The sequence below is a fragment of the Oryza glaberrima genome, chromosome 4, assembly GCF_000147395.1.
Source record: "Oryza glaberrima chromosome 4, OglaRS2, whole genome shotgun sequence".
Lineage (NCBI taxonomy): Eukaryota > Viridiplantae > Streptophyta > Magnoliopsida > Poales > Poaceae > Oryza > Oryza glaberrima.
The window spans coordinates 17087351-17105804 of record NC_068329.1 but is presented as its reverse complement, the minus strand read 5'-3'; the positions used below and the strand labels follow the sequence as shown (position 1 = coordinate 17105804).

The 18454-nt window shown below is 39.6% G+C and overlaps 2 protein-coding genes across 3 annotated transcripts; both read left to right on the top strand.

The window, feature by feature from the left end:
• The first annotated feature begins 588 nt into the window (after positions 1–588).
• LOC127770031 (ribonuclease TUDOR 1-like) lies at positions 589–9836 on the top strand. 2 transcript variants are annotated; one of them, XM_052295697.1, is made up of 16 exons: positions 589–764; positions 1177–1374; positions 2194–2382; positions 2518–2619; positions 2805–3011; positions 3469–3681; positions 3817–3924; positions 4009–4179; positions 4738–4938; positions 5066–5428; positions 6085–6312; positions 7611–7796; positions 7902–7970; positions 8051–8404; positions 8510–8881; positions 9292–9836. In XM_052295697.1, the coding sequence occupies exons 2-16, from the start codon at positions 1207–1209 to the stop codon at positions 9526–9528; spliced, it is 3168 nt and encodes a 1055-aa protein (XP_052151657.1). In that variant the 5' UTR covers positions 589–764; positions 1177–1206; the 3' UTR covers positions 9529–9836. The 2 variants fall into 2 exon arrangements, with proteins under 2 accessions (XP_052151657.1, XP_052151659.1); XM_052295699.1 differs by lacking the exon at positions 589–764 and adding an exon at positions 840–910.
• Positions 9837–13809: 3973 nt separating this feature from the next.
• On the top strand, positions 13810–17276 carry LOC127770485 (calnexin homolog). Its single transcript, XM_052296223.1, has 6 exons — positions 13810–13993; positions 14110–14179; positions 15151–16280; positions 16392–16463; positions 16580–16696; positions 16787–17276. The coding sequence occupies exons 1-6, from the start codon at positions 13919–13921 to the stop codon at positions 16934–16936; spliced, it is 1614 nt and encodes a 537-aa protein (XP_052152183.1). The 5' UTR covers positions 13810–13918; the 3' UTR covers positions 16937–17276.
• The last annotated feature ends 1178 nt before the right edge of the window (positions 17277–18454 follow it).

Sequence of the window (18454 nt, the reverse complement as noted above, 5' to 3'; positions counted from 1 at the left end):
GCGCCAACATCATAGGCTTCATATATGATATGAGTGGTTTAGCTTCCATGGGGTGGCTAGGGACGCCGTCATGTTAGACCACGGTGCTAATGATGTTACTGTCGCGAAAAAAAGTCTAATTTCAGTTTTTTTAGAGGTCTATTTGTAAAACAAGCTTTCAAAAAGGACTAAGGGCTAGTTCACTTTGTTGCCCAAATAAACCATTTCACATTTGGGTAATAAAACTTTAGCATATTTTGGCATTACCAAAATTTGACAGTGTTGGCTTTATCTGTGTCGATACCTTTGGCAAATTTTGGTAGAGTTTTAAAAGAAGAAGCTTCTACAACTGCTAAAATTTAGTGAGATAATAATGGTTGAAGTGTGTATACTTTATTGTCTTATCAAAATTTAGCAATGCCAACATTTAATAAGATTGGAAGTGTCAACAAACTGAAAATGCCTTGGCATGTGCAAAAGAAAAAAAAATCAGGGCTCAGAGCCCGGGACGCAAGTCATCAAAACCATACAGGGGACGGACGTGATCAAAACGCATACGAGTGCCAACGAAGCCGCGGATCTCTGGACTCTGGACACGACTCCAACTTCCTCCCCAACAGCGCCACACAACCGTAATCTCCTTACAAATAGGGCGTACGTACGTCCGCCCAACCGATATATCCTACCCCTACCCGTTTTGTTTTTCTCTCGCAAAGACACCCAAAACCCTCGACGACAGTACGAGGCACTCGCGAGATCCGCCGACGTCGCATCTAGTTCGGCCGGTGAGTTTTTTCTTTCTCCTTGGATTAGTTAATTAGGTTTTAGAGACTTACATGCATATGCATGCCCTTCTTTTAATTTGGTCTTGATTGGGTTCTTTTGATCGATTACCATATATAAAATCTTCCCTTGATCCACATCTATATACGTACGTGTTTAATTTGGTCCAGATCGATCAGATTTGATAACTTGATCTTTGTACGTAATTAATCGATTGATTGGTACCAATGTATAGTGCAATTTGATAAGTTGAAATTTAATCGATTGAGTGCAGCCTCATAACACCTCTAGAATCGCTGTGATCTGCGTGATCGATCGATCGATCACGCAAACATAATGCTTGCATGAATGCCTTCTTTTTTTTTTTACCTTGTTCTTTAGTTTGCTAATTAACGAATTCTTATCTCGTTGCAGGGAGCCTAATCTAGCTACTAGCTTCTTACCATGGTGACCGGTGGCGCCGTGCCGGCGGCGGCGCCGGTGTGGAAGGGGAAAGTGAAGTCCGTCCCGTCGGGAGATACGGTGGTGATCATGGACACATCCAAGGCGGAGGAGGTCATCCCGCCGCCGGAGATGTCCGTCACGCTGTCGTGCATCATCGCGCCCAGCCTGGTAAGATCTCTGATCGATCGATCGCCAAGGAGGGTATTTCATCAATCTTATATATATCTGTACGTTTGAAGAAAATACAACTTCAAATTATCAATCTTATATATATGTGTGTGTACGTTTGAAGAAAATACAACTTCAAAAACATATTAGAATTTGAGATTTTCTCCGGTCCAACAAAAAGTACCTCAAGGTACTGGTACCTCATGGTACCAAATCGTTTCTGATCGTTGAATCTAACAATGCCCATCCCGTCCAACAAAATCTAACGATTAGAAATAATTTAGTACCGTGAGGTACCGATACCTCGAGATACTTTTTATTGGACCGGAGTAAATCTCATTAGAATTACCTGCCCACGGTAGTTTAGTCATATTAGAATTCATAGGAGTAATAATGTTAATGGACAAGAACATCTCAATTTTGATGATTGGGTAAAAGCTCAAACATTAAAAGAAGGGTAATTTTACCATTCTTAATGAAATTTTTTGGTACCTCGAGCTACTCAGTACCTGGAGATACCAAATTTTATACTAGAAATTATGGTTACCTCTAGTACTACAAATAAGTACTTGGAGGTAGTACCAAAATTTCCGGTGTAATCTTCCTATAAAATTTCTCGTAGAAGAAAGTATGCCGAAGCCCATTGACGCCTCTCGTGTTGTTGAATTGTGGGCCTTCCTTGAGTAATGTCTACAAGGTTTTGGGCTTAATTGGTATCCTCGATCGGCTTGTTAGCTTGTTGCAGCTGGTGCAAATACAGTCATACAAGCTATATATATTGGCTCACATACTACTATTATGTTTATTATGCAATTGCAGGCTCGACGAGGTGGGATGGACGAGCCTTTCGCATGGGAGAGCAGGGAGTACCTGAGGAGGCTCCTCATCGGACAAGACGTCAGGTTTCGAGTAGAATACACTGCTTCTCCCTCGGGCCGCAAATTCGGCATGGTCTTCTTTGCTGAGAAGAATGTCGCTTGCATGGTAGTAGCTGCAGGTCTTGCTAAGGTAAGAACTACTCCATTTTTTTTTCTCTCTCTCTCTCTAGCTAGTTATCGTGTTAATTTGTATCGATTGATGATGATCATGCTCGATTCTGAATTGAGTTTTTTTTTTTTTTTTTTTTGCTTTGGCCGAGATCAGGTGAAAGAGCAAGGGCAGAAGGGAGAAATAAGCCCGTATGTTGCTGAGCTGCTAAGGCTGGAGACGATTGCCAGGGACCAAGGCTTAGGCCGTTGGAGCAAGGTTAGTTCTAGTATTTCGTCTTTTTTGTAACTGTTTGAATGACATGCAAATAACGGGAGGGAAAGTTCTCTCGAGAGTTTAGAATCGTTTCCCGTTTTGTCTTACGACGACACAACATGCGCTGCCGCACCATCATATCTATGATCATATCACTGATGCATATATCTATCTCGTTTTACTTCCAGCTTCCTGGCGCTCTTGAGTCGTCAATAAGAGATCTGCCACCATCGACAATTGGAGATGGCAGATCTTTCGATGCCAAGGGTTTCGTTGCTGAAAACAAAGGGAAGAGCTTGGAAGCCATTGTAGAGCATGTTCGCGATGGAAGTACTATTCGTGTGCACTTGATTCCCAGTTTCCTTTATGTCCAAGTTTACGTTGCTGGCGTCCAGGTATGGAGCTGATGTGTAGCCCCTTTTATATACATTATATGTAATCGTATATGCTACCATGGATGAATGCTAGTTGAGGATAATTAGGACCATGGCAACCTGATTAAAGTTTTATCAACCAACACTAAATATGAGGTGTATATTATTTATTAATCACATGCATTTTCTCCATTCGTTTTATTTATGTTTTCAAGATTTGAACTGTGTATTGATTGCATGCTTCTAATCAGTCTTTGTTCTCACTAGTCTGTATGATATAATAATTATTATGAGAGTTACTTTAGCAAGTAGTATAACACAATTTGTTGATAGTAAGTTTGAGTTATATATATTCTTTTATAGATCCTTTTAATGTTTGTACATCTTGAGCATTATTATATATAAACATGTAAATATACATGAATCTGTTAATGTTAACTGCTTGGATGACGAACTTTGATTTTGTACTATGATCCAGGCCCCATCCATGGGAAGACGAGCAACTCCTCCCCCAAATGCTCAAGCTGGAGTTGGCAATGGCGCAGCAAATGGAGAAGCTTCCGCTACTCCAGCACCAATGGCAGCAGCACAGAAACTATTGGCATCAGCTGACATTTATTCTGAAGTCCCACCAGACAGGTTTGGACAAGAAGCTAAGCACTTCACCGAGACACGGGTGCTTAACAGAGAAGTAAGTTATTATTTTTTCCAGTTTTCATATGTATTGTTACTGTCAATACCATGCTAATTTGTGGGGGTTTATTAGTGTAAACATATTGTAAAAGATATAATTTCTGATCACTATCTTTTTTCCATTTGCCTTTAGGTGCGGATTGTGATGGAGGGTACAGACAATTTCAACAACATATTTGGTTCAGTTTATTATTCTGATGGGGATGTTGTAAAGGACTTGGCACTTGATCTGGTTCAAAATGTATGACGAATATTGTTTCTCCATGTCGTACCACTCAAATTTTCCTTTCACTCCACTTACCAATGTTCTTGTCACATTGTATAGGGACTCGCAAAGTATGTTGAATGGAGTGCAAATGTGCTTGATCCTCAACTTAAGACAAAGTTGAGGAATGCTGATCTTCAGGTTAAGAAGGAACAGTTAAGAATCTGGACTGGATTTAAGCCCCCGGTGACAAACACAAAGCCAATTCACAACCAAAAGTTCACAGGAAAAGTGAGTGGTCTTGACCATCCATTTTTGGACACTAATGATTTTCAAATTTCAATTGCTCATTTTTCTATTAAATTCAATTGAACACATATATTATGGTGTCATTTATTACTATGGAAACGTGAAAGCTCAAGTTCTCTCTAGAGTACATGAAAAAATATGGCCGCCTAGTAATTAGTTTTATCACTTCTGTTTCTCACAATACATTGTGAATTGAATTTGACCTTACATGTTTATGAGAAGATATGTGATACAATAATCTGTAGCATTATGTTAGTCAAAATTTTCAGGAACCATTAATATTGAATCACATGGGAACAAAACATGTCACATGCCCTATAGCTTATTAAAATCACTTCCCGTCTCTTGCTGCAGTACCTTGTAGCAGCTTGCACTTCAGCATGATGATCCATAATATATAATTACTTTTATTTGCAGTTTTTTATATGTACCAATTACTCCTATTCAACTACATCTACCTTATAACTATAAGAAAGAAAATATCAGATTCTGCAGCACAGCAACACAGCTGACCCTGTGAATGGTTGTTTAATTTTCCAGGTGATAGAGGTTGTGAACGGGTACTGCCTAGTCATCGCTGATGACGCTGAACCTTATGGCAGTCCTTCAGCAGAACGCCGAGTTAATCTTTCAAGCATCAGACCCCCCAAGTTTGAAAAGCCTTCAGAAGAGAACAAATCGTCTGAACAATTTGCTCGCATAGCAAAGGAATTCCTGCGCACAAGACTGATTGGAAAACAAGTAAGCACGCTTAATTATAATTACATAACATGCATAATCATCACGAAGCCCCTACAGAATCTTGTTTCCCTTTTAATTATTCAGCGTTATGAACATCACTCTTATTCAAAATTGACCTGATTTTCAGGTCAATGTCTCAATGGAGTACTCGAGGAGGATCAACATTGCAGACGGGCAGATTGCTGGCCCGAGAACTAACTCGACTGAAACCAGAGTTTTGGAGTACGGGTCGGTGTTCCTTCCCAGCTCATCGCATGCTGATGGAGAAACCGCTACTAGCTCGTACAGCAGCAATAATCAGCTCGGGATCAACGTTGCGGCGCTGCTGCTCTCGCGCGGATTGGCCGACATCACCAGGCACCGTGACTACGAGGACAGGTCGCATCACTACGATGCTCTCATAGCTGCCCATGCGCGAGCTGAGAAGACGAAGAAAGGCTACCACTCCAAGAAGGAGTGCCCTCCTATTCATATGACAGATTTGACGAGGGTAAACACTATTTACTCCGTTTTACTCCCTCCATATTTTAATATATGACACCGTTGACTTTTTGTCTAATGTTTGACCATTCATCTTATTCAAAATTTTTATGCAAATATGAAAATATTTATTTCATGCTTAAAGACATTTGATGATGAATAAAGTTATAATAAAATAAATGATAATTACATAAATTTTTTGAATAAAACGAGTGGCCAAACGTTGGATAAAAAGTCAACGGCGTCCAACATTAAAATATGGAGGTAGTATATTATAAGTCGGTTGAATTTTTTTCTAGTTAAATTTTTTAAAATTTGATTAAGTTTATAGAAAAATATAGTGGTATATTTTCGAGACAAAACACACATATTGTCAAATATATTCAGTGTTAGATTTAATGAAACTAATTTGATACTTTATATGTTGCTCAAATTTTTTATAAACTTGATCAAACTTAACAAAGTTTATAATATGAAATGTCAAACGATTTATAATATGAAATGGAGGGAGTACTACGGAAAGTATTTTCGTAGACGGCCCCCTTTTAATTACTTATGCAGGCGGGCCGTTTTAAAGCAACCTTGTCATTTAGAATTTTTAACTTTGTTATTTATGAGCCTTTGCTTATATAACATTTTAAGTGGCCTCCAATTCTGTTTCGACAGGTACCCAAGAAGGCGAAGGAATTCCTTCACTTGTTGCAACGCAGCAGGAGGCATTCTGCCATTGTTGAGTACGTTTTCAGCGGCCATCGTTTCAAAGTGACGATCCCTAAAGAGACTTGCACCATTGCATTTGCGCTTTCTGGTGTTCGGTGCCCCGGTAGAGATGAGCCCTACTCTGATGAGGCCATCACAATGATGAGGAGAAGGATACTGCAACGGAATGTCGAGGTACATATTAATTCTTTATTATGTCCGGTGCTTTAGCTTTTAGCTTTTGTGTTCATTGGTTTGACAAGCTATATAATATTCCCTGTCCTAAAATATAACCATTTTTATCTCGATATGGTCTTCGAGATGCTACTTTGACCAATAATATTTATAAAAGTAAGATGTTTAAATAAAAAGATTTGCATATTATGATTGTTTGTTTAATGGTAAATCTAGTAACATCAAATTTACATGATTGATATTTTTTATTTCTTTACTATTAATAGTCAAAATTAATTTAAAATGTTTAACTTGTCACTATTTAAAAATGCTTATATTTTGGAACAGAGGGAGTAGTATTGATATTTTTTTATTTCTTTGCTATTAATAGTCAAAATTAATTTAAAAAGTTTGACTTGTCACTATTCTAAAAATGCTTATATTTTGGGACGGAGAGAGTAGGTATGTTTTAATTTCTACATAGAAATGAAGCGCAATAATGTCTCTATTTTTTTTTGGAAATTTAACTGACATATTCCTTTTTAATTTATATATTCTGATTTTTTATATTTTATATTTCTTATTTACCATAATTCAAATTTAATTCAGCCCTAAAATTATTGTTTGGAACAAATCTTTTTTATGTTCATTAAATTTATATTTATAATATTGCCTAAAGTCTACCATGCAGGATCCATAACTATAATTGTATATTTATATATAATTAGATAATGAACAAAAACCTAGTATTTAAATTAGGCTACTTTAGTCGCTTAACTTAAAAGAAATCGTTCTATTAACATTTGAACATATTATCTTGCAAAAACTAATTTTTATTCCCACAACCTAGCTAGCATCGCAATATGTACATACTTACAATTTACAATCAACCAACTAAATTAGGGCTGCCATCCTTTTGTTCTGTAATTTGGTTTGAACACTTTCGGATGCAGCACTGCAGGTACATGGTCATGACCTTAATAACAATTCAACAGTAGATATATACTAGTATATGATATATAGTGTAGAAACTAAATCTATACCGTAGTTCAGCAGGAACTCTTCCCTTTCTTTTATGGCTAGAAACTAAATCTATACAGTAGAGTTGAACATTTATAGAATAGAGTTGAAAATTTATAGAATTTTCTATTTATGTGGGAATTAAGCTTTCCTTTACCCACTAATATGTTGGGCCGTTGGGCTCTTTATAGCTGTTTTTTTTCATCCATTAGGATTAATGTTGGGCTCTCCTAGGAGAGCCTTCAATCAGTATAATTAAAATTGTTTTCATTTTCTAAGAATTTTGAATGACTTTGCAGATTGAGATCAACACAGTTGATAGAACTGGAACATTCTTAGGTTCCTTATGGGAATCTAATATCAATGTGGCTTCGGTTCTTTTGGAGGCTGGTCTTGCTAAGATCAGCTCATTTGCAGTGGATAAGATGCCAGATGCTCAGGTTCTCTTAAAGACTGAAAAAATTGCAAAGCAAAAGAAATTGAAGGTTAGACACATCTATTTTTAATAGGTTAAATAAATTTCTTCTAATGCTGGCTCTTTATTATCTCTAAAATAAAAAAAATATGTTAAATCACTTGTTAATTTAAAGGTATGGGAGAACTACGAGGAAGTTGAAGTTTCCAACGTCTCTCTTTATGATAATAAAGAGACTCTAAAGGTTTGTTTGTTGAATTTAATGTTCTATATAGTTAAATGTATCAAAAATACTATGCTAACTCGACTTATTATTTCTTTAAGGTTATTGTCACTGAAGTGCTAGGTGCTGGAATGTTTTATGTCCAAGCACTTGCTGATGAACATGTGGAGTTCGTACGTCATCAGCTTGCTTCTTTAGACATTAAGGATGATCCAGCTGAAGCTTTAGAAGTGAAAGAGCTGGAAACTTCAAAAGAGGTTGCTACTTTGACAAAAGATTTACCTGAAACTTTGGATGCCGAAGACCCATCTTCTGATGTGGCTAAGGATGAATCAGTAACTTCTAAGGATATAGACCCATTACCAGATGATTCAAACACAGCTCCATTTACTCCTATGAAGGGAGAAATGGTGCTTGCATTGTTCCGCTGCGACAATTCATGGAACAGAGCCATGGTAATCTTTTACTTTTTTTTCTTACATATATATAAAATCATGTTGCATCCATTCATGTAAGTATGGCATTATTATAACATAATATGAACACCTACTCTTTTACAGATTATAGGTGAGTGTCAGGGAGTTGAAGGACCTGAGTTTGAAGTATTTTACATTGACTATGGAAACCAAGAACTTGTTCCTCACAGTTGCCTGAGACCTATCAATCTATCCATTTCCTCTATTCCTCCCCTTGCAAAGCTGTGCAGCCTTGCCTTTGTGAAGGTGCCCAGTCTAAATGACTATCTTGGGCAAGAGGCAGCTATGTATCTGAACAGTATCTTGCTTGACAATGGGAGAGAATTTGAGGCTATTGTCGAAGAGCGAGATGCTGCTTCGGGAGGGAAATTGCAGGGTCAGGGAACCGGAGAAATCCTCGGCGTGACTCTACTCGATAGTGAGACCGACAATAGCATCAATGCTGAGATGCTAGAGGTATGCAATTCTAGACAGAGTTTTCACTTAAATGGTATTTATATATTGAAGTTAGTTAATTAGTTCTCGTGGTTGTTTTCACCCCTATCGACCTTTAGCTTATAAGCACACAGAAAAAAAAACTTTATTGTAGACCTGATTTGGGGTTTTTCCATTGCAATTTATTTTTCAATATTTTCTTTTCAATCACGAATAACCTCTTATAATAAGTATATATTGTTAAATTACGTTACATTTGGAATTCACTAACTTTAGCATATAAGATTGTAGGTTGTGTTCACTAACATCTGTTCCTTGACATACTCAAACTCCTGAAATACATGTCTAAGATTTTGTGTTGCTGACTTATTTTAGATTTCTTTTGAAAAAAAAAATCATGTGATAACCATTGTGTATCTCTCCATTTGCAGAGAGGGTATGGTCAACTTGAGAGGAGGAGATGGGACTCGAGGGAGAGGAGGGCAGCCATCAAGAAGCTTGAGGAATTCCAGGAGGTAGCAAGGAAGGAGCAGCTAGGCGTCTGGTGCCCAAAGAATGCAAGGAAGCAGGGCATGGATGACAACGAGTACCCTGTCCTGGCCAGAGCACCACCTCCCCCAAAGAAGGGATATGACCTGATCAAGTTCATTGCGTCCCGGTCCGACTAAGATCAATTCAATGAAGGCCATGTGCCTTGTGTGTTTGTGTTGAAGATGTCATGCATGGAGACAGAACAATTTCCTTAAATCCAATTTCGTTTTTGTTGGTGCATCTCTTGTGATGTCAAACTTTGAGATACTACCTTTCAACCTTTGTAAATAAAACTCACTATTGGACCTATATAACCTAGCTATGTTGTTTCTATGGACTTCTCAGTTATTGGTGGTTCATATATGCGTGTTTGTTTTTGTAATTTGTACTTCAGTTTGGTTAGCTCACTTTCAAGTTGAAACTCATAGCACAAATGAAATGTCTACAGGAAAAAAAAAAGAAAGTGATATTAAATCCTCTGCTGGCTGTGCATGTCATTTGTATATTTTTTTCTTTTTAGAGATGGGTATTTTTACCTAGCCACTACATCCAACTGGATATATGCAGCCTTTTTAAATTGAGATCTTAGCCTATCAAGTAGGGAACTTCGCCCTTAAATAACCTAATCTGAAATTCGCTCATATGTAGATTTGAACTCAGGACTATAGGGTGCTACTCAGGTCACTGCAACCACTAGGCTACATGCCCTTTCACGCATGATAGACCATGAGGACCTTCATCTAAATTAATAATGAGCTTAATGTAGCATGCTTTAATTATCAAGCGGGACTATGCCCATTAAGTTTATGCAGGGGAAAATGCAAGATCTACAACCTCATCTTGTACTCCAGATTTTGGGCCACCGCAATCATGTGTAAACAATCTACACTCTATTTTTCTTTAGAGGTAAACTCATTGTTATGTTCTAAATTTGCACCTGCTGGCCAGCGCAACCAGGTGCGAACAATGAGCCACTCACTTCTATGGAGTCATCAATTTCGTTCTGCTCTGTGAATAGCTACAAAATCACTACAACCAGGAATGATAGTGATATGATGCAAGATATGTTACATCCAACCAAAATCCTTTATATTTAAGGACGGATGGAGTAACAAATATATGATTATGTAATGCACAATTACATCATATCACTCATCTGTTCAAATTCATTATATTAGGATATGTCACATCTAATCTTATATTTAAGGGCGGAGGGTGCAGTAACTTTCTCGATTCATGTTGTGAAGCTCGGGATGCTCACTCAAGAAAATATGCATGTTTCTTTGGCTCCTCCAAAACAGTTCTGTTGCTTTGTCCAAAAAAAAAACACTTGTATTGGCCTAAAACATCTGTGTGTTCAACTTTTAGCCTTAACATCAATAAACACTCCAATTGGTTTTAAATTAAGAATTTGCTAAATTACAGTCGGCAGAAAATTAGGACTAAAATCTTGCATATTTCTCTTTCTGATGACTGGCAGAAGAGGCAGGTGACATCGGCATCTCACATGGTGGGTTGGTGTTGGTAGCGGGGGTAATGTAGACTGAGTGATTAGGAGGTAGGGGTGTCTCTGGTGGCGGGGATCCCTGAAGAGGTCTGGTGGGCCTCAATCGCGTGGTGCAGTGGGGTGGCGGCAATGGAAAGACCTAATATGCGCCTAGGCACACGCTCCCCCTACCCGCGCGTGCGGAGAGAGGGAGGCGGAACGGCGTAGGAGAAGAGTGCAGGTTTCTTTTTTTTTTGTTCCTCTTTGTTTTTTTTAGTTTTTTATACGTACATATACCAGCTTTGTATCCACATGTACTTTTTTATACGTCAATTTTTTTATACATAGAGTTTATATATATACGTTGTATATATATATGTCTGTATATACTTTGTATACATACATATAAACTTTGTATTATGCAATACAAAGTTTATATATATAAGTTGGTAATTTAAAATAAGGGCCTTAAAATAAATCATATGTAGAGCATAGGAGAGAAATATGAAAAAGAGACAAGGTTGACATGTGGATTGCAGTATTTTCTTTTTTTTATTATTAATTTTGGTTTTGTTTATTATTATTTTGTAGTATTTTTTTGATAACTCATGCATTTATTCAAAGGCCAAACGGATAACATGGTACAGGAGTAGATACAGTGCTCAAAGAAGCCCCTCAAGACTGGGCAAAATACTCTCTCCATCCAAAAAAAACTCAACTTCTAGAGTTTGAAATTTGTCCCACAAAAAACCGACTTCTACCATCCTACCTACTCTCAGCACGTAAAATGAGAAGTTTTATCTCTTCAATATTTTTTACCTACCTTCTCTCTTACTACTTTTTTTAATTATTAAGGGCATTTTAGTCATTAAGGGAATTTTTTGTGGGACGGAGGGAGTACACTGTAAGACAACATTTTGCAGAAGAGGACCTAACAAGAAACTGGAAAATCAATCAAGTCCTTTTCCTTTGTTTGCCTTCGCTGTCGATGAAATCCTAAAGCGCAACTCTGGTGGAGAGTAGATCCAGATAAGCCGCAGATGATTAAGCCACCACGAAATCCCAAAAGGGGCCTCACACACATGCAGGTTTGGATGGTGGCAAACCATGGTATGAATTCCAACAGAGCACAAGAAGGTAATCGGCTAAAAGGAATTTCTTCCAAAGATGACAAACAAATCCACTAGACCAGCGAAAAAACAAAGGAAAACATAGCAATCTGCAGCAGAAACCAAGAGGTAAACCTATACGAGGCCTCCGCACAAAGGAGGTTGAAACTATCTCGGTGGAGCTTGAAAACCTCAGACGTCTTGAGAGAGAGATTTGCCGCATGTTGAGAAGAAGGCCGCCATCGTTGGAAGGAGGACACCGGAGAAAGAAAGTAAGACCGGTATTACCTTTGACTCCGGAGGATTGGATGAACCCACAGTGAAGGCGCGTAGTAGACACCTAGCTCCAATGGCGAGTGTCACCGGATCTGAAATCGGCGGAACTCACCGTGATACTAGGACGAGGGAAACTGAATGCCGACAACCACTTCGGGAACCAAAAGACAACAAACAACGACATGGGAACCACGACCATACGCCCATACGGGAAGACCTGACTAGAATTACAACTAATAGTAGGGTAGATGGGTCGAACCTCTCTCCATCCCTTCCAGGGCGGTGAGCCACCGGAGAAGAAGAGAGAGAGAGGGGCCGGAGGAAAGAAAAGAGCACTATAGAGGGGATGCGGAAGAACTCTCGAGAGGAGAGAAGCATGGTGAATAGCATCTCTTTATAATACTTCCTCCATCCCAAAAAACATGACGTTTCACCGCCCCAGCATCATTTTGGAGTATGTTGATGTTATCACTATTAGCTAACGTGGACTCCACATAAGCATTGTCATCGAAAATTACTCTAGTTTGTACTCATGGATGAAATGTAGAAATTTGTAACAAATAGTGAACAATTTTATAATTGAGTGCCCAAAATTGAACCAAGTTAACGGAGCAAATTTAATCTTTCCTTGAAAGAATAACTCAAAAGGAAAAAAAAGCATAGTAACAACCTCATTTTTTCACTTAAGCTTATGGTTATCAGCCAAAATTTAAATTTTCAACCTTAAATTTGAGTTGATTTTGAGGAATTTTCATCGAAGTTTATTTTCCAGCCTTTGCTTTTAAATCGCTAAGAACACGTATATAAAAGTCTTATTCACAAATTATTTTTCGTTTACAAATATGCCGTTTAGCTTATTTTTTTGAACTTCGGCTAATTAATCCCTCTATCTTATATGGATGTGGAGACTTGGGTCATATGTTTCTTTTCTATTTTCTTGAAATTTTTAAATAAAAATTCACCCTCTTTTAATTTATTTATGCATAACAGTACAGTTAGTGCCATTACAATCTATGTCGTGGTGCGGTAAAAAGGTTGAAATTTTGTAACTTGTTGTAGACTTGTAGGGTTTATTTTTTAAAACGTTAAAAACGAAATATTAAAAAGCCAATAAATATTTCTAATGAAATAATCCTTTTTCTTTTTATATACTCCTATATACATATTCGACGATTTTAGCGTTCTTTTTTCGGGTCGTGAGCACAGCGTGGTGGTACTGGTACTCCTATATCGGAGTAGTAGTTCTTTTTTCCTTCCGAGATCTTCCATAGTCACAGCCGGTTGAAGCCCCCATCCGACGTGGCGTCCCCTCTGGCCCAGGCGTCACCAGTCCCACGTGGCGCCACCCCATTGGCCGCCACCACGTCGCGCACCTTCTCATTGGCCGGAACAAGTCACGCCACGCCCGTTTCCTCGGTCGCCCCCCCGCCCCGACGGCCCGATCGACGGATCCCCGCCGTCCGCTACCCCCTCCCCCTCATCCTGGCCGTCCATCCGCTCCAGTTCCGCCTCTTCTTATACCCTCTCCCCCCCCCCCTCTCTTCATCCCCCAAGCCGCGGAGAGAGAGAGAGAGAGAGACAGAGACAGACAGACGCAGCTCTGTTCTTCTTCTCCTCTCTGGAAATTTCTGGATCTCGCGAGAGATCGGGAGGAGGATGGTGGGTGGGCGCGCGCTCCTGCCGCTGCTTCTGCTCTCCGCGCTGCTCGTCCAGATCCGCGCCTCCGATCCGGTAAGCGGCGAGTTCTTTTTTGGTTTCCTTGGTGGAGAATTTGCTTGGAGTGGTGGTTTGGGGGTGAGATTTGTGATGCTTTTTTTTTTGTGTTGGATTTCTGTGTGTGCTTGCAGCTGTTCTACGAGCCGTTCGACGAGAGCTTCGAGGGGAGGTGGGTTCTCTCCGGGAAGGACGACTACAAAGGTATGCTTACCGCCGCATCGAGATCTGTGGGTTTAGCGGGTGTGCTTGGGGGGTTGCAGGGGATGCTGATCTGTTCATGGGATTCTTGCTCTGCTTTGCTTGATTGTAACATGAGACGGTTTGGGTTTGTGCGCATCCTTGCGAGAATGATAAGTGTGTCAATCGCATAGTTCGCATCGAGATCCACAGATGCACACATGGTCGAGATCCAGCAGATGCATTTCATCTTTTGGTAGATCGGATCTAACCAGCTAGCTAATCAGTAGTACTAACATCTGTAGTTTAGGGGACTGTGATTCCGTGAATAGGCTCATGCGATTGCGGCGTCACGATATGCTGGTCTGTGTCGTGGACCCTGTGAGCGTCTGCACACGTCAATTTTTCATGCTGCACTGTTTTTTTTCCCTTAGGTAGTACTAGTACACACAACGCTAATAATCAACTAGCCGTTGCGATGTGGCTTACTTTAATTTTGTTCCTGCTCTTATAGGATTATCGTAAATATGCTTTAACTAAATTGCATTTAAAGTTTGTAGTATATGTTGATCCTGTGGACGTTGCCAGCTTATTTATATATGAGTAGCCTCGCTACCTGTTCCTCGTGAACATATCGTAATGGCACCCGCGTGCTCCCCTGGACAGCATTTTGTGTAATTCCTTCTGTATTGACCTGATGGTACATGAGGTTATTTGAATTTTGAAATGAATAAAGCTGTCATGTATGCTGTTGCCACTTGTGGCGTTTTGTTCTTTCATCTTTACTTCAAAAATTCTCCATATGCTAAGTCGTGAAATTGAAAGGCATGTCTAGCTTGTACAGTTTGCAGTAAACATATCTACTTTTCATTTTATCTGCCAGTGTAAGATTACGCTAATTTTCTACCTCAATTAAAAATTTATGTTTTTTCAATTGGTTCTTTATAGCGCACATAAGATGGCTTAAATGGTGATGTACTTACTGTGGTTTGCAGGTGTATGGAAGCACGAAAAGAGTGATGGACATGAAGACTATGGCCTGCTTGTTAGTGAGAAGGCCAAGAAATATGCCATAATCAAGGAGCTTGATGAGCCTGTTACTTTGAAGGATGGGACTGTTGTCCTGCAGTTTGAAGTGAGGCTTCAGAATGGCCTTGAGTGTGGAGGTGCATATCTTAAGTACATTCGTCCTCAGGATGCTGCATGGGATGCCAAGGAGTTTGATAATGAGACTCCTTACACTATTATGTTTGGTCCTGACAAATGTGGATCAACTAACAAGGTGCATTTCATCCTTAAGCACAAGAACCCCAAGACTGGCAAGTATGTTGAACACCACCTCAAGTTCCCACCTTCTGTCCCATATGATAAGCTCTCTCATGTCTACACGGCTATCTTGAAGCCTGATAATGAGGTGAGAATTTTGGTTGATGGGGAAGAGAAGAAAAAGGCAAACTTCCTTTCTGCTGATGATTTTGAGCCATCACTTATCCCATCCAAGACCATTCCTGATCCTGATGACAAAAAGCCAGAAGACTGGGATGAGAGAGCTAAAATCCCTGATCCAGATGCTGTGAAGCCTGATGACTGGGATGAGGATGCCCCCATGGAAATTGAGGACGAAGAGGCCACAAAGCCAGAGGGGTGGCTGGATGATGAGCCAGAGGAAATTGATGATCCGGAGGCTAACAAGCCTGAAGACTGGGATGATGAGGAGGATGGAGAATGGGAAGCACCAAAGATTGACAACCCCAAGTGTGAAGAGGCTCCTGGTTGTGGTGAGTGGAAGAGGCCGATGAAGCAGAACCCTGCTTACAAGGGCAAGTGGCATGCGCCTCTTATCGACAACCCCAACTACAAAGGAATCTGGAAGCCCCAAGAGATCCCCAACCCTGAGTACTTTGAGCTTGACAAGCCTGACTCTGATCCGATTGCCGCTATTGGGATTGAGATCTGGACGATGCAAGATGGCATCCTGTTTGACAACATTTTGATCGCTGATGATGAGAAGGTTGCCACTTCTATCCTGGAGAAGACTTGGAAGCCCAAGTACGAAGTAGAGAAGGAGAAGGAGAAGGCTGAGGAGGCAGCAGCGGCAGCAGGTGATGGTCTTTCTGAGTTCCAGGTAATATATTCTTCCAATATTCCTCTGCTGTATGTTTGTTAGTTTATCCATCAACATGTAGAATATACTGGCTTCATGTTGTGACTAACTGAGTTGCCATGCACATTGCAGAAGAAGATCTTTGACGTTCTGTACAAACTCGCTGACATTCCATTCTTGGAACCCTACAAGACTAAGATCATTGTAAGAATTTCTATCCTCTGTGACTTCTTTTGTGTTCAAAGCTCTTACGGTGGATTACTAGCTGTTAGGTTTATCCTTCTGGAAGGTGACATCTTACCTTCGTCTTCCCTTCACAGGATGTAATTGAGAAGGGAGAGAAGCAGCCCAACATCACCATTGGAATTCTGGTCTCCATCGTTGTCGTCTTTGTGACTGTGCTCTTCAGGATCCTGTTCGGCGGCAAGAAGCCAGCGGTAAGTTACTCTCCCAACATACATATGCTTCCGCTCTCCTCGTTTGATAGTTAAACAACAATGGCTGATCGTAAGATTTGCATTCCCTAGGCTCCTGTGAAGCCCGTAGCCGAGGTCAAAAAACCAAAGTCTACCGAGTCCGAAGCAGCTGGAAGCAGCGGTGACAAGGAGGACGAGAAGGAAGAGGAAGAGAAGGATGGAGCTGCTGCCCCACGCCGGAGGTCCCGAAGGGAGACATGAGACACAACATAAGCCTTTGATTTTGACGTCTTATCGCGGCCATTTTGGCGGCTGCTTTTTTCCTTTTTCGAGAACTTGGGCTTTTATGTTTTTTGAGTGTATAATAGGAGATTAATGTCGCCTATGCTCCCTGCAGATGATGATTTGGTACCCCTGCTTAAATGGTTAGAACTTCACGGACAGTAGAAGTTAGTCATGTTGGGTTTATTTGTGTGCTGTGCCTGACATATAATCACTTGCTTGATCACCTAGTGATTATTTTCTCGTAGATAGTTGAAACATCAAGAGTCTCTTTCAGAAGTGTGAGGTTCAGTGCAAGCTAGTTATTATCTTTGCTGCATTTCCTATTCTTTTGCTGTGTAAGTTACTACCACTTGCAATTTCCAATCATCATTGCAGCAATAGAAGTTGCGGGCATATTAAGCATCGCAGCAATAGAAATCGCTAGTCTCCGATAGCGTCTTAAAGCGTTGGTTTTCGACTAGCGTCAGAATAGAGAGAAGCGGGCAACAAGAAAGCGGAAGCGGGCTAAGAACGGACTTCAATATCATGAAAGCGGGCTATAGATTTATAGCCAGCTACAGCACGGACGTTAATGTGTTGTGTATATATGAGAGGTAGGATCATATATTAATACCATATGTTAATAGTGTAATATATGCTTATAAATAACTATTAATAGTGTAATATATGCTTATAAATAACTTATAAATAACGACTTATATTGCAGCACAGATGTTAATATGTTGTGTGTATATGAGAGGTAGGACTATATATTAATGGTGTAATATATGCTTATAAATAACTATTGTATAAATGATTGGATAACGAGTTGTTGGATATACTATTAAATATTAAACTTGCTCAAATGGATTGGTGGCTATAAATTAATTGGAGCGAGTTGTTGGATATACTATTAAATAAGCTCTAATGGATTGGTGGTTCGTTGCCTCTATTTTAAATAGGGTATGACATACCTGAATCGGTTCGTTGCCTCTATTTTAAATAGGATACGACATATTTATCCAAATCTTCTGTCTCGTTTACTCAGCGGAGTGATCTCTCTCTTAAATTTCCATTAGAGCAGGTACAATAATAAGCTATAAGTCGACTACAAACTTATACGGAGAAGATAAGAGAGGAGAGAGAAAAGAAGCAGGCTACAGATTTGTAGCCAGCTGCAGCACGAACTCCAAAACGTTGTGTGTGTATGACATGTGTGACCAATTAGTAACGTGTATGTATATTTGTAGCTAACTATTGTATGAATTGGCTATTAAATTGACTATAAATGATTTGGAGCTAGTAGCTGGTTATACTATTAAACTTGTTGTTAAAACAAGTTTAATAGAAGAATAAACTACTGGCTCCAAAATTCGCCAAATCAGCCAAACTATAGCATATGTACAACAACGACCGATAGCATTGTGAGCATACAATTCCCTAAAAAGTTTCTTCTCCTTTTCTAATCTCATATCTAAAATACCAGCACTGTCGATCACAAGAGCAGCATCAGGA